General features: G+C 59.0%; 8 protein-coding genes across 8 annotated transcripts; 5 read left to right on the plus strand and 3 right to left on the minus strand.

Annotated features, from left to right (window-relative positions):
• Positions 1-2,611: 2,611 nt before the first annotated feature.
• PSEUBRA_004388 (Zinc finger, C2H2) lies at positions 2,612-5,428 on the plus strand (the record flags this gene model as incomplete). The annotated part of the gene is made up of 1 exon (XM_059465295.1): positions 2,612-5,428. The coding sequence occupies one exon, from the start codon at positions 2,612-2,614 to the stop codon at positions 5,426-5,428; it is 2,817 nt and encodes a 938-aa protein (XP_059321515.1).
• A 758-nt stretch (positions 5,429-6,186) lies between these two features.
• On the plus strand, positions 6,187-10,974 carry PSEUBRA_004389 (Sec7 domain protein; the record flags this gene model as incomplete). The annotated part of the gene is made up of 1 exon (XM_016437939.2): positions 6,187-10,974. One exon carries the CDS (start codon positions 6,187-6,189, stop codon positions 10,972-10,974), a length of 4,788 nt encoding a protein of 1,595 aa, XP_016291475.2.
• Positions 10,975-11,076: 102 nt separating this feature from the next.
• Positions 11,077-14,019, minus strand: PSEUBRA_004390 (GDPGTP exchange factor Sec2p; the record flags this gene model as incomplete). The annotated part of the gene is made up of 1 exon (XM_016437943.1): positions 11,077-14,019. The coding sequence occupies one exon, from the start codon at positions 14,017-14,019 to the stop codon at positions 11,077-11,079; it is 2,943 nt and encodes a 980-aa protein (XP_016291476.1).
• Positions 14,020-15,043: 1,024 nt separating this feature from the next.
• PSEUBRA_004391 (uncharacterized protein) lies at positions 15,044-16,666 on the plus strand (the record flags this gene model as incomplete). Its single annotated transcript, XM_016437940.2, has 1 exon — positions 15,044-16,666. The coding sequence occupies one exon, from the start codon at positions 15,044-15,046 to the stop codon at positions 16,664-16,666; it is 1,623 nt and encodes a 540-aa protein (XP_016291477.2).
• Positions 16,667-16,828: 162 nt separating this feature from the next.
• PSEUBRA_004392 (Glycerol-3-phosphate dehydrogenase, NAD-dependent, C-terminal) lies at positions 16,829-17,902 on the minus strand (the record flags this gene model as incomplete). Its single annotated transcript, XM_016437947.1, has 1 exon — positions 16,829-17,902. One exon carries the CDS (start codon positions 17,900-17,902, stop codon positions 16,829-16,831), a length of 1,074 nt encoding a protein of 357 aa, XP_016291478.1.
• Positions 17,903-19,029: 1,127 nt separating this feature from the next.
• Positions 19,030-21,010, minus strand: PSEUBRA_004393 (Regulator of chromosome condensation, RCC1; the record flags this gene model as incomplete). The annotated part of the gene is made up of 2 exons (XM_059465296.1): positions 19,030-20,903; positions 20,998-21,010. The coding sequence occupies 2 exons, from the start codon at positions 21,008-21,010 to the stop codon at positions 19,030-19,032; spliced, it is 1,887 nt and encodes a 628-aa protein (XP_059320551.1).
• Positions 21,011-21,485: 475 nt separating this feature from the next.
• PSEUBRA_004394 (Conidiation-specific protein 6) lies at positions 21,486-21,952 on the plus strand (the record flags this gene model as incomplete). The annotated part of the gene is made up of 3 exons (XM_016437937.1): positions 21,486-21,545; positions 21,657-21,722; positions 21,863-21,952. 3 exons carry the CDS (start codon positions 21,486-21,488, stop codon positions 21,950-21,952), a joined length of 216 nt encoding a protein of 71 aa, XP_016291480.1.
• A 593-nt stretch (positions 21,953-22,545) lies between these two features.
• PSEUBRA_004395 (Glycosyl hydrolase family 38, C-terminal) lies at positions 22,546-25,989 on the plus strand (the record flags this gene model as incomplete). Its single annotated transcript, XM_016437933.1, has 1 exon — positions 22,546-25,989. The coding sequence occupies one exon, from the start codon at positions 22,546-22,548 to the stop codon at positions 25,987-25,989; it is 3,444 nt and encodes a 1,147-aa protein (XP_016291481.1).
• Between the last annotated feature and the right edge of the window lie 87 nt (positions 25,990-26,076).

Raw genomic sequence — 26,076 nt, forward strand, 5'->3', positions numbered from 1 at the left:
ACGAGCCATTTCTTCCAGGTGCGCATCTCGCGGTTCTTATGGAACGAGGGGCAGGCCTTGGAAACATCATCGAAATCGACGCTAACGCGTCATGATCGAGTGAGTGGACCCTCGTCGTCGGAATGTCGAGCCGCCAAGCTTACTGCACCACGAGGTCATATCTTGTCATGTTCAAGCCGCACGTCTGTGCACATTCCTAAGTCGGTTTCAGATTGATGACGATCCGGATCGTCGACTTGCGGCGCTCCTGGCTATTGTTTCAGCACTGAGACAGTCGAGCTCGTGTCCGGGCAGGCTCACGTCGTCTTATCTTGCCCTGACCATTGTCTGGCAGGCGCAAACATCAAGACAAGCTGGCCGCCATGTTCGAGTTTGCTCAGACGTAGATTTGCAGCTCATGCCAGTGGGTGGGCTTCATTGTTTCAAGCCGCGTTGCTGTGGCATCTCGGCTTTGCAAGGGCGTTCAAGATCGAAGCGCAGCAACTCTGACATTGGGATCCGAAAGTCAATGGCCGGCCAATGTGTATCCATGCAAAGACCTCGTCTACAAATGTAAGCGATCTGCCTTGTCGAGCCGGACTCACCTCGCTACTGCACGAGGAGGCCATCTCGGGTACGCACGTCTCTCCAACGGCAAGGCGAGATCGACATTTTCTTTTTTCCCGTCGGCGGCCTCTTGAGCGATCAACCTCGGTGTCTTGGGGGACTGCCTACCAACAGCTCGTCATCTGCATCACGAGCTCCGAATGCCGGCTGACAACCGTCAGTGTACCAGCCACCTCTCCAACCCGCAGCACTGGCACCTTTGCAAGGCTCAAGCTGCCAAAGCAGCTCTTCGCTCGACAGCGAAGGCCGGTGTCCTGAGTCAACCGTTGTTGTTCAGAGGGCCAAGACGGCTCTGCTGTTCGAGAGACGGACTGAACGGCAAAAACGGGTCTCCTTGTCGGCCCAGGCCGCATCGCAGATTGCGGCGCGGAGACGCAACCTCAGCCTCAGCCTCGGCGCCCATCCTCATGAAATTCAACCAAGCACGTCCAACGCCCTCAGATCTTCCGCGCAAGTGCGCCCGCCTGCAGCCAAAAGGATTCGGTTGCTAAGGTTATGGATCGAATCCACGGTCGATGATGGTCTTTTCGCTCTTTTCTGCATCAAGTTCTCCATGCTCCACCTCCGATCCATCGCATTCTGCTCAACCCATGCTGGTGTCAGAACTCGCCTGACATTCGCTTCAGCTCTCAGTGGGCAAGCTAGGATATGAGAGTGTCAACTGCGCTCGCTGACTCTGCTTGACCGTGGTTAAGGGCGCGTGTTCGCATACGAAGGCGGTGCTGGGTTTGCGTGTGACTTGCAGGGACCGCGTTGTCAAGCATTCCTGTCTTGCGGTGCTTTTTTTTTTTCTTTAAATGATTTTGGGTCTTGCTGAGAGACGCGCCTTTGTTGCCAATTTCCAATTTCGTCTCCCCGTCCACAAGCAAAGGCGGTGGGCTGTGAGGCAAGTCGCGCAGAGTCATGTCGAGTGACCGGCAAAGAGAGCGAGAAAGGCGTCTCTCTGCTGTCACTTTGATTCTGTTTCGCTGCTGCAAGCTTGTAGATCAGCGTCTTGCTGATCCGCGCCAACTGCAGCGCCCTTTTTTAGTCTGATCTGTTGCTTTGCTTTGCTTGCCTCGCCTGCTCGCCTGCCCACTGCTGACAGCTCCTCCTCCTCCTCGTCCTGCTTGCTCGCATCATCTTCCTTCATCGCGGTCGTTCGCTGCTCACACCATCTCTTGGAGTCCGGTCGTCCCCCTTCCCTATCCTCATCCCTCCCGAGTCGCGACCATCTCGTCTGACCTCCCGCCGGTTCTTGCTCTGGGACCCCACCCGATCGCCGAATCGCCTTCATTTTCATTTCGTGGCACCCCACCTTTGTTCAGCTTGCCCGCCACTTGCAAGAGACAACGCAGTGTGATTTCTGCTTGTTGTTGAACAAATTGTATCCTTGCGATCACCGACCATCAGCAACCGTTTCATCGCCTACCCACAAAGGAACTCGTCTCCCGCTTGTTCCGACTCACGCTTATCCAGCAAGTCACACCTCTTCGTCAACAAGCCTCTTTTGTCACGTCTACTCCAGCATCATCAGCATCGCATCACACTGCCGCCTCTGGAGTCAGCAAAACGATCCTGAGTCCACTTCCGCATCGCCCTTTCATCGACCCCACCGCCAGCACGAATTCCAGCCTCACTCCTCGTGGCGCTTCTCATCTGTCTGCACCTCTGCTTGCAGCTGCGATTCGATCAACACAGCGAGTCAGCACCACCACGAAGCGTGTATCTCGCGTTCGATCATCCCTCTTCTGCTCCTGGAGTCCAACGCCAATGTCACAGAACAATTCTGCAGGCGCCTAATCGTACCACACTCTCGGCAGCAGGCAAGCGCGACGAGTAAGCAAACGCAGCGCCGACCAGTCGCAATCGCATCAAGCTGACCAGGTGCCGTCGAGACCCGCGACTTTGTCTGAAGCCAGCTCACATCATAGCTCTGGCTCTGCTTTCGACCAAAAAGCTAACTTGCTGAGCCAGCCAAGCTGGCCAGCTTCCCCCTCTCATCATACTCACATCGCAGAGAGCCATGGGGCCAAGCGGCGCACGAACGGGGATTCCTTTCCCCGGCGCCAGCAGCGCCACCAGCTCAAGTGCCTCCGCACGCGCGGCGTCCATACCGCGCTCGGTCGCCGATACGATCTCCGAGTCAGGCGAGCCGCCAGAGCATCGTGACATGGATATTGACGCTGAATCAACCGCCTCGTCCTCACCAAGGCGGACAAATCAGAGCGCAGTCGAACCCTCCACCAGCCTGCCGAGCATCAAGAACTTGTTTGGTCTCGAGCGAAAGGAGCCATTGGCGGCAGTACGACGTGCAGATGCTCTCTCCGATGACGGCCATTCGTCCATAGGTACTGCTACACCCGGTTCGCCTGCCGTAGCAAACGCATCAGCCCCTTCCCGGTCGATGGAGCACCGTGGTCATCGCAGTCACGCTAGCACCAGCAGCTTCTCAGAATTCCAATCTGGCCTTTCTCAGAGTTCCAGCTCGTCGTCCCTTGGGCCCATGCGCACTCGTCACTCTTCGAATGCATCGGGCTCCTACGGTCGAGGTGGACCCCTGGTACCCAGCACGCCGCCTCGCCATACCGGTTCCTCGTCCCATCCATTCAGCCCGGAAGAGGGAAGTGCGAGACGGCGGGTCGATTCGCGTTCTCGTCAGGCGCAGGCCCTCAAAGGGCTCATCCTTTCCCCTCCATCGCGAAGGTTGCCGCTGGACGGTGACGGTCCTTTCTCCGACGTGCATTCGGGCTCGCAACGACGCGGAGGTCATCGTCCTGCCTCTTCTTCCTCCGGCTCGCTTTCGACGCTTTTTTCGCACATCTCGACCGGCTCCGATCCTGCGCCCATGCTACCACCAGGGTACCCACCTTCCTTGCACACCTCCGAAGAGGGTGTGACGCACGAGGGGTGGGGCACTGCCAGCGCCCATTCCAGCAGTACGAGCCCACGTACCAGCTGGCACAGTCGCTCCTCAACGATCGAGTCTGGCGAAGCAGCTTACAAGATGATGGGTGGTGAGCGCAACCCGGCTGCGCTTTTACCACCCTTCCGCGAATCGCACTATCCGCCCGGCGAGCCTTCTCGTCCCTCACCGGAACAGCACTTCTCCAGCCTGTCGCGTCACAGATCGTTGCGCACTCCAGGCTCTTCTGCAAATTTGCCTGGGTCCGCCAATCGACCTCGTGCGAGGACCATGACACATACGGACCGTCCTATCGCACCCTTGCCAAATTCAGATGACCCTGCGAGAAAGCAAAGGCTGGAAGCCGCATCAGAGCTTCTGCGCATGGGGCAGCAGGGCGGCGACGAAGCACAAGCGATGGGCCCGGGCGGTCGCATGTATTCGCACAAACACAGCATGTCGATGCAGGAACGCGCCCCTCTTCCCGCCGAACTCTACGAAAATGCCAGCACGGTGCGAACGCATCGACCCAAATCGCATTCCATGTCTGGCCAAGAACCTTTCGATCCGAACATGCTACCGCACCACGGCCCGCCGGGTATGTCCGCGTCGGGGCCGGGTGCGCCTCCGTTCGATCGAGGAGGACCACCGCCACCACCGGGAGGCGGTCCCGCTATGTTCGATTCCTTCCATCCAAGACGTGGTCGGGGCGCTGGCGATGAAGCGATGCGACCTGGTGGCGCCGGCTGGGTGTTCCCGCGCCGTCCCATGCCCACCGATTCGGCCGAAGCGCAGCGCAACGCATTCCAGGCGCAGATGATGCGAGGTCAAGGTCTCCCCAGCGTGCCAGATGGGATCATTTCTGCTCAACACGGAGGTGCTTTTGGCGGCGTCCGCGCAGCCCCCAGCACAACAGGCACCATCGCCTCGGGTCAGGCCAAGTACGAATGTGCATGGTGCGGCAAGCGCTTCTCGCGGCCTTCCAGTCTCAAGATTCATCACCACTCGCACACGGGAGAGAAGCCTTTCGTCTGCAACGAGCCGGGCTGCGGTCGATCCTTTAGCGTTCAGTCGAACCTGAGACGCCATCAGAAGTGTCACGTTCCCGGCGGTGATCCGTCCGAGATGGGTTCGCCGACTCGTCAGCAGCAAGGACACGTCTCAAGTCGCAGTGACGATGGCTATTGGGCGAGGGGACCGCCTCCTCCTGCAGCCTCATCGGGAGCGCGAATGAGTCCGATGGCCGGCGGTAGCGGTGGATGGCACCCAGGCCACCCCGGACAGCCAGGTCATCCTGGGTACGCTCACGGGCCCGCTTCCGGACCCACGCATGGACCCGTGCCAGGCTACGCTATGGGACACGTTCCGCCACCTGGACCCATGCATCCGCAGATGCAAATGCAGATGCAGATGCACGGCAAGGACCACCCGCCGCTCTCGCGTTCTGCGTACGAGCCAGGTTCGCGAAGTATGAACACCTGGACCGAAATGCGTCGAGGCGAGATGCCGCCTCCTGGCTACCGAGACTACGAGCGTGGACCTCCTCCGTCCGATACTTATGGCATGTCGAGTTCGCCGCGTCGGTTCGGGCAGATGCGCGAACGTCGTTTGTCGGAATCGTCGTCCGTCGAGGAAGAAGAGGAAGACGAGCTGCTGGACGAAGAGGAAGCACTCGCGCGTCCAAGCGGGGAGTCGAATCGAGGTCGAGCGTACCCGCAAAGCGCTCAGGCTGACCCGGTGACAAAGACGTCTGCGTCCGGCGGAGGAGCCGGAGATTCGAGCGAGGATGAGGCGGACAGGACGGTGACCATGAAGAGCGGGCCCAGGCCGAGAAGCACGACCGATGCAAGCACTACCTCGAGCCTGCGGGCCGGCGTCAACTCGCTCTTGAACCCAGAGGATAGGAAGACGGATGCTCGCATCAAGGATGAAGCCTGAGCTGTGTCCTTTCCTGTCGTCGCCACCGGCATGCATTCCCAATGATCTGTCGCAATACGCATCAGGATACCACCTCTGTCATGACTCGTTCTATGCGTATGTGTCCGTGTCCTTGGTGAGTGCTGCGTGTGTCAAGTGAACGCGCGTGCACCTTTTGCAGCTCTGCGAGCCAACAAACGATTGCTCGAGTCCAAGCGCTGAAGCCACACGAGCCGAGCTGGCGGAGCAGCAAATCATCAGGCGGAAAGCTGCTTTTTCAGGGTCCAAAAGGGATGCTTCGGATTTCTTCTGGCGGAGTGCGGGCGTGCGTGCGTGATGGCACAGCTGTGAGGAGCTGCGTCTGTTCTCTTCTGGTTGCCGCGGTTGGCCAAGTCGCGTCGACGCACAATAGCCACACGCTCGCCTTCCCATTGTGTTGGTCTCCTCCTTTCAGTCACACACTCGGTCACACTTGCATTGTCAGCTTCCATAGAGAGGCATAGGAAGATCCGGTCACGCCGCGCTGTTCAGCTAGCTCTGACACCTCCCACCGCCAGCCACTCGACTGCGCAGCAGCCTGCAGCCGCACAAAAGGACCATCGTGGGATCTCCTAATCCTACGCACGGTGCACCGCAACCAACAGCCGTTCCCACACCATTGGACGCTGGACTAGAATAGCCTTCATCACGGGCAAACCTGCATACGCAGACGCAAAGCTTCTTTTCTCGCTCGCTCGGCTGTTGCCTTATTAAACTTAGATCGGCTCCGCTAGTCACGCATGTCGTCCACGGCGCATATCCTCAACCAGCATGGCGATGCTGCTTCGCCTCGGCGCACCTCAACCTCGAGCGATCACTCCGAGATCCCCTCCTATCCACGCTCCGAGATCTCTCCACCACCCTCCGTCTTCGCTGCAACTCCAAATGCAGCTGACACCTATGAGCTTGGCTCAAGCGCAAGCCGCGATCACTCCACAGCTTTCGTAAACGGCCGTCATCAGCAGCCATCGCGCCCGAACACTGCTAGTTCGAGCGTTTCCTCTACGTCGGCGGGTGCATCATCAAGCAGACGCTTCTCTTTCTCGCTCGCAAGTGCAAACAGCTCCCGCCACTTCAGGTCGCAGAAGGAGTCTGCACCCTCCCGCATCGGCAGAGACTTTGAAGCCCTGCTCGCCTCGGATGAGACCTACGTTCTGAGAGATACCGCAAAGGTCGCGTTGGATCCCGAAGACAGCCAAAGGGGTGCGGGTCGAGGGCTTCTTCCAGGCGCTTCGACGAACGATCATCGAGTTATCGTTCAACGCCGGAGAGAAGGATCCTCATCCTCCTCGTTGATCCAAGCACTCGACGAAGCGGACGAGGACGAGACCTTCATGGACATCACACCGCGACCACCTCAGGCTGATCTCTTTCCGTCCCCTCCGAAGTCCATCCAACCCTCTGGTTCATCTGGCACGCTTCTCAAGTCGGTTTCGGGGCAATTTCGCAGCTACGGAACACAGATCCCCGCCTCGCCAGACAGGACCACATCACTGCAACGCCATACTACCCACTCGCCTGGCATGCCTTCCACGTCCTCCAAAGGGCAGCTTCCTGTCATGTCGACCACGCCGAGCCTCGCGCTACCTCGCGGCTTCGACGGCGGTGACGGCACTGTGCGGGCACGGCCACGCGTCCAGAACAGCATCGGGCTGGAACAGGAGATTCACACAGCTCCCGCAAGTCAAAGCAATGGAGTCAATCAGGCTGCCTCGACAGGCACCTTCCGTCAGCGCATGAAGAAGACGAGTGGCTTCCTTCGAAAATTCCGCAAGGACACTTCGTCCGCTTCCTCGTCGAACGATTCTGGCGCGGCAGGGCGTACTTACTCCTTTGGCTCCAACGCTTCCGCCAGCTCCTTGGGTCGATCCGCTGCCACCGAATCGACGCTTGGCATATCGTCCTCTGGTCGCAGAGGCAGCAAGACGAGCGTTTCGAGCCAAGGCGGCTCTTCCGCTGCTGGCAGCAGCTCCAAGGGTCCTCACTTTGCGTCTACAGAGGGAATCGCCGTCCCAAGCATTCCCGAACGGTTCATGCAGCCGTCGACGAGCTCCTACTCGAATCTTGCCGTTGCCTCTGCCGCGCCGACGACTGCTGCGCCGGGTCCGCATACTGCAGTAACGCCTGAAACGCAGCACCTCACCGTCAAGAGCAAAGCTGGCCTCCGATCCCCGTCGGCACCCTCGACCATGACGGAATGGAGCCCTGACACCAAATTTGCCCTCCCGCAGCGGTCTAGCTCGCAGGGACACGAAAACAAGAAATCGATTGGCTCGAGCGATTCGACCGGCGCGATTCGTCTGGCTGTGCAGCAGCTGTCAACCCATATGGACGACGCTTGGAGACAGGCGCCTGCTCCAGCGATCCAGTTGGCGGATCCAAAGCATGCGCCTGCGCCGAAACAGTCATGGGCAGATTCGCCTCAATTGCCAGGTCTCGATATTCAGCGCTATAAGGAGCGATCAGGCAGCTTTCTGGAAGAGCCAGACATCGTGCCCAGCGAGGCTCGTGACGACACCCACTCGGAATCCCGTCCGGCCGCTCGCCCTCCCCGCGTATTCTCGTATTCGGACTCGGCAGCGCATGCAGACTCATCCGCGGACTCGAACAACGAAGCTACAGGTCTCGGCATCCACCATGACCCCTCTGCTGCAAACGAAACGATCCGACGGGCTAACTTAGCAAGCTCGTCTCTGGATTCGACTCGTAGCAGCCAGCGCAACTTGATCGATCCACTTGCTGAGAGAGCACCTCGCAAAACGGCTGGTTCTGGCGCCAGCGTCGTCAGCATGCGATCATTCGAGACAGCCGCCGAGAGCGCTGGTCTCAATAGCGCCGGGCCTCAGCTCAACTCGTTTGTTCTGCCGTCGAACGAAAGGCACGTGGGAGGCGATGATGCGCGCGCAGCGTCCCCGAATGTCTTGTACGATCGGTTCAAGAGCTCAACCCCAGTCGACGCCGTGCAGACCAAGTCGGCGGTTGCCGTTGCAGGCCGTCGTCTCAAGCAAGACGACAGGGACGAGCCGCGACTCTCTGATGATCAGGAGCTCAGCATTCGGCTCGTCACCAGGCCCTCGAACACCAGCGAGCTCAGCCCCGATTCCGATGGCCACGAAAACAGCACTACCGCCATTGTCACTGCCCCTGCTTCGCCCGATGTGGGTTCGACCGCTCTGCCCAAGATGGTCGAGCTGTCCGAAGCGTCATTTCTGCGACCGGGACGCAACGGCAATCTGAGTCGGTCCCCTTCGATGAGGTCAGGAACCGTCAAAGCTGGCAGCGCAGCCCGCCTTGCGACCCAAGCCGCGCGCAGAAGCCCTTCGCCGAAGCCGTTGCCGCCGTCTCCTGCCAAGCCGAGCCCTGAAACGGCTGCTGCGTCCTCCACGAACGGGGACGCGAGTGGCGCCAATTCAATAGCCGCATCCGCACAAGAGCTGGCAGCCAAATGTTGGCAAGAAGACGCGACCTTTGTCAAGCGAGAAAAGATCGCAGAGTGGCTCGGCGGTCTCGGCTTGGTCAACCGTGCAGCACGTGGCTACTACTTTGCCAACTTTGACTTCAGTGGGTTGAGGCTCGACGTCGCCTTCCGTCGACTCTGCGACAAGCTCTTCTTGCGAGCCGAGACGCAGCAGATCGACCGCATCCTGGCTGCCTTCTCGCAGCGATACTACGAGTGCAACCCCGAGTCAGTCTTTGGGAGTGCTGACGTCATTCACTCGGTGGTGTTCAGCATCCTGCTGCTCAACACAGATCTTCACATTGCCGAACTGCAAGAGAGGATGACAAGACAGCAATTCGTGCGCAACACGCTGGGAGCCATTGCCGAAAGCAGCCCGGATGGGCAACTAGTGTCGATCCAGGATGACAACCGGAGCAGCTTGAGCGTCGCACATAACGACGCGACTCGTAGTACCGACGCCCTTCCTACATCCGTCAGCGAAGCACACGTGCGGAACAGCATCGTTGGCCATCTGGGCATCCGGTCGAAGCAAAATTCGAGCTCGACCAACCTGGAATCTTCCTCGGACGCCGTCCATTCTCGACCTGTCACCGCTTCCAGCGGCACCAAGGACAAAGACACCGAAATTGAGACGCTGCTCCGCGACATTTATGCTGCAGTCAAGTCGGATCGGATCCTGCTGCCGGCGCCAGAGACGGGCAGCGGTGCGCCTGGCCGACCGTCCGGCACGTTCAGTCCGACGCTGGGCGGTCGCAAGAAGGCCGGTGCCGGCAACGACCGCATGATGGCGCTGAAACGAGGTTCCATTCGCGGTATCCAGGGGTTGTTAGGTGGTCTCGGACCGAGCAATACCTTCGTCGATCCCTCTGTCAGCCCCAACGCCTCGAGGACATCGATCGACTCATGGGGCCGGCCGTCGCAGTCGCTCAGCGGCGGGGATCGCGATCGCATGCTCTCGCCTCCTCCGCATAGCACGCCCGGTTTCGCCAGCACGCTGTCGCAGACGATCATCAAGGAGTCGCTCGAGGAGGAAGCGGCCGCGAGCGCCAACACGACGCTGCAACCGCCGCTCGACGACGAAGACGACGACGATCAGCTGGCGCTCGCCGGACCACCCTGGGCGAAAGAAGGCTCGCTGACGCGCAAATTCTACTGGGAGAGCACGGGCAAGCGGGCCAAGGACAAATCCTGGACGGAAGTCTTCGCCGTTGTCTCCAAGGGCACGTTGTCGATGTTCCGCTTCAACACCGGCCCTTCCGCCACCAAGAGCGGGGCGGTGTTGGGCGGGGGTAACTGGCTATCGAATGCGACGTGTCTGGGTGAGATCCCACTCGCCCATTCGCTAGCCAACGCCCTCCCTCCGCCAGGATACAACCGGTCCCGCCCACACGTCTTTGCGCTCACCCTGCCGGGAGGCAAAGTGACCTTCTTCCAAACGGGCCACGAGGAGCTGGTGCACGAATGGGTGAGTACGTGTAACTATTGGGCGGCGCGATTGTCGAAAGAGCCGCTGGCGGGCGGGGTGAGCAACATGGAGTATGGATGGAACAAAGTGCTGCCGCAGCCGGACGACGTGGAGGAGATGGGTGCGCCAGTGGAATCGACTGTGGGTCACGGGATGGTGCGGGACGATCGAAGCGTGCGCAGTGGTCGACCGGGAACCTCTTTAGCTACGTCTTCCGCCGTCGGGTACTCGACGAACGAACGCACCTTCATCAACGAATGGCGCACCCCTTCCCTCCCCACCGTCCCCTCCACACTCTCGGAAGAACGCCAACTCGTCCGACTCGAAAAACAAGTCACCCTCATCGAAACCGACCTCACGACGCATAATGAGTTGCGAACGCCCATGCTCCACCTCTACTCCCCCAAAGGCACCAACCACGCCAAAGCTCTGGCCAATTGGGAGAGGAAAAGCAACTGGCTCCTGCAGGAACTGGTCAAGTACACGAGCTATGTTGAGAGTCTGCGCAAGAGTGGAGAGGGTAGAGCGGAGAGGAGGGCGAAAAGGGAGGTGGACGAGATGGTTAGGGAGGGAGATGCTATGTTGGCCCAGCTCAGCATTTGATCGTACACAGTCAATGGCATGACTCCCAGCGGAAGTGAAGTGTGTGTGTGACAAGCATGTGTGCATTGAGGACTCCTCCAAGAAAGACCCGGTTGGGCGAACCTAGGACGACGCCTCGGCATCCTCAGCAACCAGCCCGACGCGCGCACGCCACAACTCCTCCTTGAGCTTGGTCACCTCGGTCCACATGCGATCCTCCCATTCGAGGCTGTCGAGCTTGTGCAGGTAGATGGCGGTGGGTGGGGGCGGGGCGAGGGTGTACGTCGGTTTGCGGGCGGGGAGCGCCGGGGTGAGGTGGCGACGGGGTGGGATGACGGGTGGGATGGGGTTGGCGGCGCGGGCGACCGAGCGGGGCGGGAGGGGTGGAGCGATGATACCGGTGGTCGATTCGGAGGGTTTGAGATCGGTGGCTGCGTCGGTGGGCGGTTCGGTTTCAGCAGGTCTTTCTGTTTCGGCAGCCTTTTCGGTTTCGGCCGGCGTGTCGTCGGGCTGGAGGTCGACGTCTTTGGTGACGGGTGAGGATTCGGCGTCGGCAAAGTCGTCGTGGTCCCCCGCGTGGTCCTTGTCGCCGTCGTGGTCGTCGTGAGACGAAGTGTCCGGCGTGTCGTTCTGCCCGTCTGACTTCTCGTTGCTGGACTCCGCCTCGGCGGTGGTCTCGGTCTTGACTTCCTCCTCAACGCTCTCCTTAATCTTTTCTGCCTCTGTCTTGTCGTCTTGTGTCTCCCCATCTGCACCTTTCTCCGCCGTTTCTGCGTTTTCGCCCTTCTCTGCGGTCGCTTCCTCTGCTTGCTCTTCCGGCTTCACTGCTTCCGAGTCGTTGGAGTCAGTCAGCTCCCCATTCTCCGCAGCTACAGCCTTCTCCAGTGTCTCCACCTGCGCACTCTTGGCTGGCTGCACAGCGGCGATCTCCTTGGGCAGATCGAGCGACGACATGCTCCCGCCGACAATCTGCTGCTCCTCGTTGGCAAACTTGCCTTCAATGACCACGGTCCTTTCGAGATGACGGATGAAGCCCCAGTACTGACAGGCAGCGCGCAAACGCCAGAGGCAGTGCTGCGGGCACAGCAGATAGCGCGTGGAAGAGCTGTCGCCGAGGCGGAAAATGTGTGTGGGGACGGGGAGGTGGGCGACCACAATCGCCTCGCTTGCCACGCTCCCTGATGCGTCGGTATCGGGGAATGCCGATGCCGCGTCCCCATCTGCCGCTTTGACGTTGGTTGAAGATTTCCTGAACGAGCTGAAGAGTCCACCTCGCGAGGGCTTTGGTGTGACGGTGCCAGAATTGGTACCGCTGCTGGACCCGGTGAAGGAGCCGAGCGCGCCCGCAATGCCACTAGGCACAACAGACGTTCGAGCGCCTGCCTCAGTAGACGAGGCGGTAGCAGCGTTCGCACCGGGCAGAGGAACATTGACGATGGAAACGCCACACATGGCACAGCCCGCAGGCGGCAAGTGCGCGTTCTCTCGACGAATTTGATCCTCGTCGATGGTTTGGCTGCCCGAGAAGAGGGGCTCGATGAGGAGGTTGCCATCGAGAATAGCTGTGTTGACGGAACGCCTGCTGAGCCAGTTGAGCCCAGGAGCAAAGTCGAGTCGCAGACACGGCTCGATATCTTCTTCTTGTGATCGCTTGATGAACGGTAGCGACAGCTGGTTCGGCAGGGAGACGAGATTCTCGACGTTCGCGGGAAGTGTCGGATGGTCACGGTGTCGGCCGACGCCGGCGATGGCGAAAGGCGAGCTTGTTGCTATCGCACCGCCAAGCCCTTGACTGTACGACGAAGCCACAGCTGTTGTCGCTGAGCTATTCGCCGGTTGCTGAATCGCTGGCGAAGCGGTCCGTGGCGTCGGCGTGCCATTCAGCGACTCACGGCCAGCGTGAGGGGTGAGCGGATAGCTCCAGAATGGCGTGAGCTGCTTGCGAATCTTGCGAAGATGGGCGATGAAGGCACGGAATTCTTGGTAGGGCACAATGTTGATGATAAGGCGAGCTTCCGCGGCGAGATCAACGGTGGGTTTGTGTCTGCGCTCCTGCGTTGCTGTTCGCTGAGAGATGGATCGAGCCAGCGATGATGATTTGAGACGGTGGAAGCTGGCTGCTTCGCTCTCCACAGAGACGATGGATGCGCTGTCGTCGCCGCTCTTCTTTGAGGCTGCACTACCCTGCTGCAGCTTCTCCACTTGGCGTTGCAAATCGGTGAGCACCTTTTGCTGCTCGAGCATGATGCCTTCGGTGTCCTTGAGGCGCTCCTCCATGTTGACACTCTTCTCTTCAGCCCTGGCACGAGAAAGTCGCTCGACGGCCACCATCTTGTTGGCCTCGCTGAACAAGCTCGAGCTGAGTTCGTCCAGCTCGGCTTCGATCTTGCTCTTGTCGCTCTCGGCTTGACCTCGCTGTGCGGTCTCTTCGATGACTCGATCCATCATCCTCTGCATTTCGCTGCTGACGTGCGCCTTTTCGACCAGCAGGCCGGTGTCTAGGGCAGCAAGATGCTCGGCACGCTCCTTTTCGAGCTCCTTGATCTTGGTCGACATGCTGGCCAGGCGCTCTTGTGCCTCGGAATAGTCATCCTCGAGGTCAGCGATGCGGTTGAAGGACTTGACGAGCTTGTCATTTAAGCCAGCAACCTGATTGCCCAAGTCCTTGACTTGAGCTTGGAGCTCTTCGACCGACATCTCCTGCGATGGCGCGGCGTCTGATGCGTCTGTTGTAGCCGGAGCAGAGTCCGTATTTGACTCTGCCGATGGCGGGAGCTGAGACTGCGGACGAGATTCGCTTTGGCTGAAGATGGCTGAGGCGGCAGAAGCACGCTTCAGTGCCGCAGACTCTTCGCCCTCCTTCGCATCACCGCTACTGGCCGTGCTCTTTGCAGCAGCATCGCTTGAAGACTCTTCCCCGAGCACTTTGTCAGGGTCGGCCTCGTCCGCCAAGATCGAGTCGGGATCCGTCCGTTGCAGCTGTGATTCGGGAATGGCGCCGTCGTCGGATGCCTCCGTCTTGCTGTCGTCTTGACGCTCTGGCTCCGCACCGGATGCTGCCGACATGATGGGAGAAGGGTCGTCTGGACCTCACAGCTGAGTCGGAAAGAGCGATGGTGAAGCCCACTTTGCTGCGCCAACAGGACTCTGTCGGAAGGGAAGCGCTCAAAGCAGCGTGTGATGTCACGAAGGGAGGGATGGTGATGTGACCACTCCAAGGTGGTGTGACACAAACGAGTGAGAAAGGTCAACCTTCTCACGCGCCTCGTGATCCAGCGATTTGGCTTTGCCGGTATTCCTTCCGCTACCTGAACCCTTTCGGAAGAGCCGAAAGCGAGCACAGCTTTCCCGGTGTGGCTTTCCGGTCAGTTCGTCCTTCGTTCCGTCGTCTTGCTGAGTTGCTGAAAGTCACTTCCTCGCTCAGGCCGAATCGGACCTGCTGGTTGCTGAAGTTGTCTTGACGCACGTATGCATGAGAATGGTGTGAAAGGCGCAAAAGAGACTCGTGACCTGTGCTTCCGTTTTGCTGAGAATTCGCACACGCACGCATACACGCAGCCGGTGCAGCTTCCGAGCACGCGCCAACACTCAGAGGGCGTAGCGGAAGTGACACTTTTAGCGATCTTTCGAGCTCGACCCGACCCTTCTCACTCTACTGCACTGTCAAGACAGCTGACCCCGCACTTTCGATCTTGCCTTCTTCCTAGAGCTATCAGCGCATCGTTCAGCGGCTCGAGAGCTGGTCCTTCTACCGTCCCTCGCCCTCTCTTCGCGTCGCACATCGTCCATCTCGCCGGACGCTTCATCTCGGTGCAAGCCCAGGAGTGTTAGTCTCAGCCGAAAACCAATCGCCTTCAGCGATTGAGCCGACGATCAGCAAGCTTCGCCCCACATCAAACAGCTCCTCGCTGGGCAGTGGCTCGATCGTCCTCAACCTCAGGAAGGCAACCTCAGTAAACCTTGCTGTTGACGACGTCCGGACCGCACAAAAGATCTCGACGCCAAGCGCAGCGCTGATCAGCTCAACGAGATCCAGAGGATCCTCACAACGCGGTCTGCGCAACGACCACGCCGAATAGCCGTCTCCGTCATGTCGAGCGACAGGGCCGTGCCAGTGCCCAAGGCAGGTGCTAGCCTGTCGGAACGAATCGCTGCCTTACAGAGAAAGACATCGAATACAGCGCGGACCAACAACCTCTCGCCACCAGCTACATCAGCCTCATCCGGGTCAGGCAGGCTCAGCCCTGGCGATAGTCCATCGCGATCGCCATCGGGAGGATCCGGCATCAACGCCGTGCGCGATCGAATCGCCAAGTTCCAGTCGAGCGATGAGAAGCCCGTCATGCCCAGGAGCTCTTTTGGTTCACCTGCACCCAACCCGGATCTACGCAACGCGCGGAGTCAATTTCCTGGCGCGAGCGCCGTCAAGGGGACGGGAGCATGGGGAGAAGGCGTATTGCGACCACAGATGACGGGCGGCGTGTGGCTTGGCGCGGGTGCTGGTGGAGGATGGGGCGATCCCGGATCGGCGTCACTTCGTCCTCAAATGACTGGCGGCGCTTTCCTTGGCAATGGTGCGCCTCGTGCATCGAGCTTTGGCGCATCGCGTCGAGGAGTTTCGGAGAACATCATGCACGGCTCAGGACGCGATGCCTTTGCTGATCTCGACGATGACCTCGTCCTGACCGGCCGAAATCGCCCGCACACACCAGAAGGATCTACGAAAGAGCAACTTGCCAGCGGCGCCGCTGCAAGCAATGCTGCCGACGTGCTGCCCACCTTGCCGGATACTCCAACGGCAGAGATCGACCTTGAAAAGATCCACGCGAGCTCCGGTCTTCCTGAAGCAGCGCCTCCAGCTACGATGCCTGAGTTTCCAGAAACACCCTCCTCAGCGCCGAAGGACGCCACCAAGATCAACAACGCATTCGACAACGCCGATGCTACCCCCGACACCTCGATCGAGATTGGCATTCATGGACGATCGGCCGATGAGGTCGAACGCATCCGTCAACGAGCGCACGACCTGCAGATCTCCGAGGAATCGGAGACAGCCGTTGACGACGACGAGCCCTGGATCGCGCCACCACCGGCAGACTTGGCCGGACAGATCCCGAAACCCATCGACACCAGCGAGCTTCTGGCTGCTCAGAAAGGAGCGCCGAAAGATGACGATCAGGAGCCATGGGTTCAAGGGTATGGCAAGCCGGCCGTCGACCGCGACCTCGAGTCGTCTACACTGTCGGCGAGCTCACAGAGCACGCTTCCACCCGCCGACTACTCGGCTACCGGGTCGCTACCAGAGCGTGCCCAAGTCGAGCGAACAGATTCGGGTCGCGTCGATCCCTTGGACCCAGCAGCGCACGTTGTTCGCGGGCCAGGATTGCTCGTACCTCGTGACGAGATTGCGGAAGCGCGAGATCTCGGCCCTGATGCTGTCAAGGCACCCCTGGCACTGTCTCCTCCTTCTCCGCCGAAGGCAAGCGACCCGGTCTCCCCGCTTTCGAGCACGAATGGTAACACAACGGCGACCTCAGCAGCAGAGAAGGCGCGACAAGCCGTCGCTATGGGCCGTACCAAGTCTCAGTCGCAACGTTTGCGACGTCCACCGCCGGGCACCATGCTGTCGGCTGCAGATCTGGACGCCAGCGACGACGAGTACGAGCCGGGCTGGGCGAGCGTCACCAGTGTCATGTCTTCATCGCGCTCATAGTCGATCTGCAATCGGACACTTGATCAATCTCATGCCTGTGCGACTGTTAACCCATCAACCATGCCATTGTCTGACGAAGCAGCGGAGCGAGTCTGTATCGTACATCGGTACGGCCGTGTCGATCGTGAATTTGAGCTTATCCCTTACCACCATCCCACCGAATTACAACCGACTGGTCAAATCATGAGCATCGATCCCCTCATACGCAATTGAATACACCGCCTTGAAGAGCGGATAATCATCCACCTTGCCCCTAGCCGCCAACAACTCGTGTACTTCCCTCGCCGTCTCGGTTCCCTGCAACTTCTGCCCGTTCAACAGCTCTTTTTCCAGTTGATCAAACGGTTTGCCCGTCTTCACGAATGCTTCGGCGCACTTCCTGTTCCTGCCACCCAGACACGTGGTGATGAGATCCGCCACGCCGGCGCTCGTCTCTGTGAACGTCTCGGGTTTTACACCGTCGAAGAACTCCTCGCTGAACCTCTTCATCTCCATGAGCCCAATGCGCATCACTGCGGCTTTCGCATTATCTCCCCAGCCCAACCCGTCCGTAAAACCAGCTGCGATGGCAACCACGTTCTTGAGAGCACCACACAGGCTGACACCAGCAACATCCTCGATGATCCCCACTTTGAACGTAGGCGTGTCGAAGAGTTTGAAGAACAGCTCGGCGTTTTCCCTCCCCTTTGCATCCGCGCGGTGACCGATTGTAGTCTCGCTAAACTTGTCCTGTGCAACCTCGTTGGCGATGTTCGCTCCGCTCAGAGCGGAACAACTGATACCTAGCGCTTCTTGGATGACGTCAGCAAAGATGCTGATCTTTCCATTTTTCACTTCGACACCTTTGATCATCGAGATGGCGTGTGCGTTGGGATCGACCTTCCCCGCAAGCTGCTTGCAGACCGAATGGATGAACTGATGCGGTAGGACAAAGACTAGCATCGTAGCCCCCTTGACTGCGTCCACCGGGTCTGGGTTCGCAACGACATTTTCCGGCAGCGCACACCCAGGTAGGTATTTGGGATTCTCGTGCGTCTCGTTGATCACCTTCGACAGCGGTGTGCCTTTGTAGTCCTCTTCGAAGACGTACATCTGCACCTCGGGGTGGAAGACGTCCGAATGGCGCTGGGTGTTCTGACCGGCAATGCGCGCGATAGCGGACCCCCAGTTGCCCGAGCCTACAATGGCCACTTTGTGCTTCTTGCCCGAAGACGAGCTGGAGGAGGAAGACGACATTGCTGCGGTTTGAACGGTGGTGAGACGGGGTAGCGTGAGACGCTGGTAGTGAGACCTTGTTAAAGCGGTGAGGTAGGAGCGTGACCCTGCAAGTCGAGCCTGACGCAGGAAGAACGTGCCGAGTGTCGACAGAATGGTGGACGTCGTGCAGGTGTTGCAAGCTTGCCCGTTGCAGATGGTGCCAATAGTGAAGCGCCTCGGAAGATGCTTCTGCTGCAGAAGTGCTTGGCGATCCCAACGGCTATGCGGAGCGAATGTGTGTGTAGAGCTTAAACCACTGGTGATGTCGTCGGTGATGATGGTGAGAGAGCAGAATCGATGAAATCAATCAATCAGCTTGCTCAGATGCAGTTAGGCCGGAGAACTGCCGCTGCTGCTCTGTCCCAAATTTTCGATGCAGGGCTCGCGAGCGGACCGCTTTTCGAAGAGAGAGGGTCGCCGCAAGGGGAAAGTCGTTGCTGCTGGTCAGGTGGAGGGAAAAATTAGAGCTTGCCCCGTGCTCGCCTGGCTGGGCGCCAAAAATCGATTTGGGAGAAATTTGGCTCTCGCCAGACCAGATTTGGCACAGCACAGCGCGATGCGATTTGATGGCAACGAAACAGATCTGAAGCTTGATCTATGATACAAGATCGTGTTCCTGAGCCCCCAAAAGTGGTTTCGAGCGCCTGTCGATGGTCGTGCTTCACCATTGCGTCCCCACGTCGCCTTCGGGCGCGAGGCGATGTCGAAGGATCTCAAACCTGCTCGCCCGGATGCCAGACCACGCACCGCCGGTGAAATCAACGTTGAAAGGTCGCGGTGAAACTTTTCAAGACCCTTCTTGCCCTGAAACTCGCACATGGCGATACGCGCTCTCACGTCGCTTAGCTGTCAAACGAATCTGTTCGGGCTAGTCCGGGGCCCGTCTGACAGCTCACACATGGCAGTTGCATCCGCTCCGGCCTTTTCTATCGCCGGCGAGAAGACTTCGCATCAGGCAAGAAACAAGGCTCGATGCTGGAAAGCGTGCTCATGCATTCAGATCATTGGTCAACTACACACCCGGCCTGACGCCTTGTCGGTAAAAGGCCCTGACTGACACGGACGATCGGCATGCATTACTACGAATCAGCTACAAGAATGGACGTTCAGTCGTCCTGAGGAGGCTTGACAGCAATGGCCAGCGAGTGCTGACCTGCCGTCGCAGCGGCCATGATGCGCCAAGCACCGGGCTGACCGGGCATGGCAATCGCTGTGGGCGTGTCCTTGCTCTGGTTGCCTCCAACATCCTCTGCCGGGTGTCCGAGTGCATCATCCGAAGTCGTACCCCACGAGTAGAGCGTGCCGTCGGCTGCCAGAGCAAGGGTGAAGCGCATACCAGCGCTGAGGGCGACGATCTTGGTCTTGCCATCCGTAGTCTTGGCCGACTCAGGTGCCCACGAAGGCGGCGCCGGGAACGGCACGAGTGTCGGCTCGCGAACGACAATCGGGCTGGCTGCGGTAGCGCCTTTCAGTGCTGGGTGGCCGGCTGGGAGACCGAGCTTGCCCTCGTCGCTGTCACCGCAGATGTAGACCTCGCCGTTGGCCAGCAAGAATGCCGTGTGGAAGTTGCCGCCGACGATCTGCACGACCTCAGCGCCATTGTGACGCACAGGACTGAGCGCGGCAATTCCGTGGGGAGTAGCGATCTTCGATGCTTTCAATCCGGTTCCCGTCTGTCCCTTGGTGTTCAATCCCCAACCGACCACCTTGCCGCTCTTCTCGACCGCAAAGCCGTTGGTCAAACCGCAAAAGATGCGCTTGCACTCTCCGAGCCCCACCATGGGCGTAGGTGTGAGATCGCACTCCTTCGGTGCCTCACCTGTGAAGTTCTGAGATACCCTGCGCGGGTTCGAGCTTCGTCCGAGCTGGTAGCACGTGTTGGTGCCCCACGAGTAGACCTTGCCCTTGAGCGTGAGAGCAAGGAAGTGGTTCTCACCTGCTGCCACTGCCGCGAACGTCTCGTTCTCAATGCCTGGCAATGCGATGGGGTACCACTGCTCCCTGTTGCGGCCTGGAGCATCCGAATCAGCAAAGCAAACGCGTCCCTCGCCATCCTTAAAGTAGCCCCACGAGCGCAGTCGTCCATGATCGTCGAGAACAGCACCTGCGGCGTCCGCCGATGCAGCTCGCGTCGCGCGGTACTTTTCGACGGTGCCCTCCTTGCCGTCGATGGGGTTGATGCCTTTTCCAGAGGGTGAGAGACCCTCGACAGGAGCAAAGTTGAAGTACGACTCTTCTGCGTCACCAGCCGGTCCGCGGTGCTTGCGACCGAGTGTGCCGTAGTCCTCCGCACCCGAAGTCAAGATACGACCGAGGCTGTCAATCATGACCGAGTGCATACCACCACCGACAATGATCTCGATACCTCCTTCGCCAAAGTCGCCGTCATCAATCTGCAACGAGATTTCCTTGTTGCCGAAAGGCTTTGGCTTGTTGAGCTTGTTCGGCTTGTCATCCTCGGGAGGCCCAACACCGAATTGACCAGCGTCACCTGACCCCCAGACGAAGAGTTTACGGGGCAGCACATCGCCTTTGCCACTCGTGGTCTGAGTACCGACGGTGACTTCGACAGCGATGCCTTCCGCTACGTCGTCGGCGTGAACCGGCTGAATCGGTCTCGGAACGGAGTTGATGGGGCCGGCCGGAGTAGGCGCACGTCGACTGCGCTTGATGGGGCGAGACGTGCCGTCGGCCATCTCGATATCGCTCTGGGATTCATTGAGAGATGCGCGTCCTTTTGTGCTTCGCTTTTTGACATCGGGGAGGGGAGCGGCAGCGTCCTTTGCCTCGTCGTCGTCGTCCTGAAGCTCGTCTTGCTCCTCTTCGACCTCCTTGGCTCGTTTGGTTCCTCGCTTGGCAGCTGAAGCGCTCGATGCTGCTTGAGGCTTTGCGACGCCGTTTGCTGCTGGCTTCTTGGTCTTGTCTGAGGAGGTGGCCAAGGAGGTCCGCCTGCTCGCCGGCTTTGAAGCCCTGGATTGAGCTAGCATCCCAATGTCGGTGCAGAGCAGAGTGAGGAAGAGGTCAGCAATGGCGGACGAAGATAGTCTACAGCATGGGACATGCCGTTCACTTACGTTTTGGTGCCATCTCGGGTTGCCAGTATGGATGCGAGAGATGCTTTGGTGGACAGGAAGAAAGAGGCGCGGTGACAGGTTAGTTGGTGTGTGCGTCGGAACGTGACCCAACTTGTTTCTTCCAAAGAAGCACAGCGCATCAAAAATTAGCGGACATGTTCGATTTTTGGCCAAGCGGCCTCCACACGTGACGCCCGACGCGCAGCGCTACAGGCTGAGACCCTGAGTGTGTTGGTTTCTGGTGCTGGGCGTAGCGGAACTTGAGTGACGAAGCTGAGATCTAGACCCTTGCCTTGATGGTGTCGCAGCCATCTGTCGGCAAATGAGCCTTCGCTTAGGCGCTCTTGCAGCCCGCGGTAGAGTCTGAGCTGATCACCGCTTCAGCCTTCGTGATGACCGCCTCGAAAGTACTTAAAGGGAAGCGATGCGTTTCGCCAGTGCTTCTCTCTTAAAACTTGTCTTCGTCAATCAGCCACAGCATCGCTAACATGACATATCGTCCACACAAGCATATCCCCGACAAGGAGCGAGTCATCGCTGGCTACGTCGTAAGTAGCAGCTTACAGAAATCACGCGCCAGCTAAGCAATCGGACGATGCTGACCTCTTTGAGCCTCTTTCGGAACATGTCCACATCTCTCCTGCTGCAAAATTGTACAGTCTGCGCTCAATAACCCAGCCACCACGAGCGAGGGCAGAGCGCATGCTCGCAAGCAGCTTCTCATGGTATGTTTGTCCTGGCTAGGCCCTTTCGATATCGTAGCGCGAGTTACAGTATTTGGGCCGCTTTTTGACGCCTCGCTTTCTGTGTTCTGTTTTTTTTTGAACGTCCTTTTGGACCGCGCTGACCTCGTCCTCTACATCAGAAAGGACATGTCAAAGATGCCTTCTTCTCAACAAGCATCGATACCCGCATTCGACGAGTGCTTGGTCTAAGGGCCAAGCGCAGACATTGATCGCGAACGCCTCCTTGGCTCGCCCTCCTTCAGCACTATCCGAGTCCCACACGTTATCAGATACCCCAATTGCATACTGTACTCGTTAAGCCACCGATTCCCCATCCCTGTGGTTACTACACAGATCGCGTGTATTGAGCCTTGAGTACCCTTGATACTCTCTCGCCCACCACTGATCCGAGCGACGCTGAGGGTGGCCCCCTAAGGTGAGCAAGTCGAGATCTGCATGACCTTCCCACTTCAGAAACGGTCTAACAAGATTCCAAAAATTGGCAGGGTGGAGAGAGAACGGCCAACTGCACGTTCATGCACAGAGTTGCCGAAAAGGGCCTGTTCAGGGTCCGTGCGGATGGCTCTCAGCGCTGCAACCCCGCACACCCTCTCAAGCGGGGTCACACACGCTTCGGCAGGGTCCTGAGCTGAGGGGATCGACGCTCGGTCCAGACGATCTTCTTAGGCAGAACGTGTGTCTTGAGGTCTGGCTTTACAAGCCGTGTCCCTTCCGCACCCCCTCTTCCACGGCCATCTTTACTGCACCTGCCTGTCTTGCACCGTCTTCTTGACAGCATTACGACACTGCAAGCTGCGCAGCTATGTGTCAACACGGCAGGCCGCAAGCCTCTTCCAAGTCGCCCGACTATCCTACGCACTCCAGTTCGGAGCCTCGTCCTGTTCGAGCCGGTCTCATCCGCTCCGTTCATGAGCGTCGACTCGACGAGTTCGTCGGAGGCCAGTTCGGCGACTACAACCTCGCCTCGGTCCTTTTTGAGGCTCGCACCGATGACCCCAAGTACGTCTCGATCCAGAGCTGGACCCCCAAGGCTGGCGCTAAGCCCACCTTTGACGAAGCCAAGCGCCAGACCTATGTCAAGGCAGACAAGAGCATCAAGTTCGGTCCTTCGTGGACCAACCACTGGCTCAAGCTCAAGCTGACAGTGCCCAAGGAGTGGATCAAGAAGGAATGGGTTCAGCTCGAGTTCGATCCCGGCTGCGAGGCTCTGATCTACTCTGAGGATGGACTGCCCCTTCAGGGCATCACCGGCGGTGACGACAAGCGACGAGTCGATTTCCCGCTCAAGTCCGAGTATCGCCACGGCATCACCTTCTACATCGAAGTCACCGCCAACGGCATGTTCGGTATGCCAGCCGACGGCACAGGCGATCCCGATCCCAACCGCTACTTCAACCTCGACTCCTGCGATATCGTCGTCAAGCGTCCTGAAGCATTCAAGCTCATGTGGGACTTTGAACACCTTGTCGGCTGCGTCAAGAATCTGCCCAAGGACACTGAGCTGCAGAATCGCGCCCTATGGGTGGCCAACCAGATCCAGAACACCTTCCGCAAAGGTGACCTTGACAGCATCACAAAGTGCCGAAAGCTCGCCCAAGAGATCCTCGGCAAGGACTGGGACGACAACACCGACGACATCTACGACCGTGATGTAGTCGAAGGCAGGGAAGACGTTCGAATCTGGAGTCTCGGACACAGTCACATTGACAGTGCTTGGCTTTGGCCCTACTCGGCGACGCAGCAGAAGGTCGCTCGTTCGTGGGCCACCCAGATCGACCTCATGGACCGCTTTCCCGAACACCGCTTCACTGCCTCCACTGCACAGCAATACCAATGGCTCGAGACGCTCTACCCAAAGCTGTTCGACAAGCTCAAGGGATACGTCAAGGACGGCCGCTTCCAGCCCATCGGTGGTTCCTGGGTCGAGTGCGATGCCAACATGCCTTCAGGTGAGGCCTTCGCCCGTCAGTTCCTCTACGGTCAGCGCTACTTCCTCTCTCGCTTCGGCAAGCGATGCGACATCTTCTGGCTCCCGGACACGTTTGGCTACAATGCTCAGATCCCTCAACTCGCCCGTCAGTCCGGTTGCGATTACTTCTTCACACAGAAGCTCAGCTGGAATAACATCAACCGCTTCCCGCACAACACGCTCATGTGGGGCGGCCTGGACGGCACTCAGATAATCGTCCACATGACCCCAGTCAACAACTACGATTCCCGAGGCTACGTCGAGGAGATCGTCCGCGGTGTCAAGAACAATGCCGACCTCTGGGTGCAGCCCCACGCTCTCATGCTGTACGGCTTCGGCGACGGTGGAGGTGGTCCCTCGGAGGAGATGATCGAGCGTATGCGACGTGCTCGCGCTGTCAACAACAATGGCTTCAAGGACATGCCGCGTGTTCACAACGGACGTTCCGCCAAGGACTTTTTCGACCATGTACGCAAGGTCACCGACAATGGCAACCGCTTGTCGACGTGGCAGGGAGAAATCTACCTTGAGTTCCACCGCGGTGTCTACACATCGCACGGGTCAATCAAGCAATGGAACCGTCGCTTCGAGGCCTTCATGCAGAAGCTCGAGTGGCTCGCCACGCTCGCCTCGATCAAGGCTACCAAGTACAAGTACCCCAAGGAGGAGCTCGACGCCATCTGGGAGCCTCTGCTGCTCAACCAGTTCCACGATTGCTTGCCAGGTAGTTCCATCCGCAAGGTCTACGACGACCTCGAGGAGATGTACGCCGACATGGCCATCAAGGGCAAGAAGCTTTGGCGCCAGGCACTGAACGCACTCGGCGTCGGCGAGGAGGTCGTCGCATCCAGCAAGAGCGCCATCACCGCCATCAACACCTTGGACGTTCCTCGCAAAGAGCTTGTCGAAGTCGAGCTGTCCAGCAAGATGCCACGAGCCGAGGCCATCGCCCTTTCGCACCAATCCATGCAGCTGTGCAAGGCTGGCCAAAGTGCCCTTTTGCTGCTCGAGGATGCCACCGGTCGCGGCCACGCTACTGTCGTCGATAGCCAGACATCTGCTCTCGCCGATTCGCAGGGCGTCAAGGCAGAGCAGCTCGAACACAACAGCTTCCTCCTCCAGAGCCCCGCCATCGCTGTCAAGGTCTCCAAGGGTCGCATCACCTCCATCTACGACCGTCTCGCCGATCGTGAGCTTATCGAAGGCGGTCGCACCGCCGGTCTTGCCATCTCCGAAGACTATCCTCCTCAGTTCGACAACTGGGAGACCGAGCTCTACTCGCTCGACACGGAAGAGGAGATCCCCTTCACCAACGTGCGCATTGCCGAGGCGGGTCCATGGCGTGCCAGTCTCGCGCTTGAAGCCAAGTTCGGTCAGAGCACCGTCCAGGTTAGCATTGTCCTCGATGCCGTTCCCGCCACGCCTCTGGTCGACAGCAAAGACGCACGACCTTTGCTCCGATTCGACACGCAGATCGACTGGTGGGAGAAGCACCGCTTCCTCCGCTTCAATGTGCCTACTCGTCTCCGCTCGGACATTGCCAGCTTCGAGACGCAGTTTGGTATCACCAAACGTCCTACCACGCGCAACAACAGCTGGGAGGCGGCCAAGTTCGAGGTGTGCGGGCACAGATTCGCCGACTTGTCCGAGGAGGACTACGGTCTGAGTATCCTGACCGAGTCCAAGTACGGCTACAGCGTCGAGGGTGGCTTGATGCGATTGTCGCTGCTCAAGGCCGGTACCTATCCCGATGCGCACGAGGACGAAGGCCTGCACCAATTTGCCTTTGCGCTCTACCCCCACGTTGGCGGCGTCGGCAAAGGCAAGGTCGTACAGGTGGCTCGCGTGTTCAACGCCCGCTTCGACGTCGACTACGGTCGTGAATCGCGCATCGACATTGCGACGCTCGAGCGAAGCCACCCGGCCAACTCGGACCTCAGCATGCCCATCGAGATCGTCGACTCGACCCGCGCCGGCGTCGTCATCGACACCATCAAGCGCGCCGAAGAGGACTTCCCCTACCACAACACCAAGGCCAAGGCGGACTCGTTCGGCATCATCGTGCGTCTGTACGAGAGCTTGGGCGCCCACGCCAAGCCGACCATCAAGATTAAGCTGCCCGTCAAGGAGACCAATTTGACAAACTTGCTCGAGGACGTCGACGAGAGCAAGAAGGAGGAGCTTTTCTTCGGGACGTATGTGGACGAAGAGGACAGCACGTACGTTCAGCTGGAGCTCAAGCCGTATGAGATCAAGACGATCAAGATCTCGCTGTAGACCGTATTTGGTTTAGAAGCTCCGTTCGCAATGTCTAAAGTTCTGTGTTTTACGCATGTCTCGTGGTGTGTCGTGGCAGTCGATCGA

Source organism: Kalmanozyma brasiliensis (genome assembly GCF_000497045.1).
Source record: "Kalmanozyma brasiliensis GHG001 unplaced genomic scaffold PSEUBRA_SCAF3, whole genome shotgun sequence".
NCBI lineage: Eukaryota > Fungi > Basidiomycota > Ustilaginomycetes > Ustilaginales > Kalmanozyma > Kalmanozyma brasiliensis.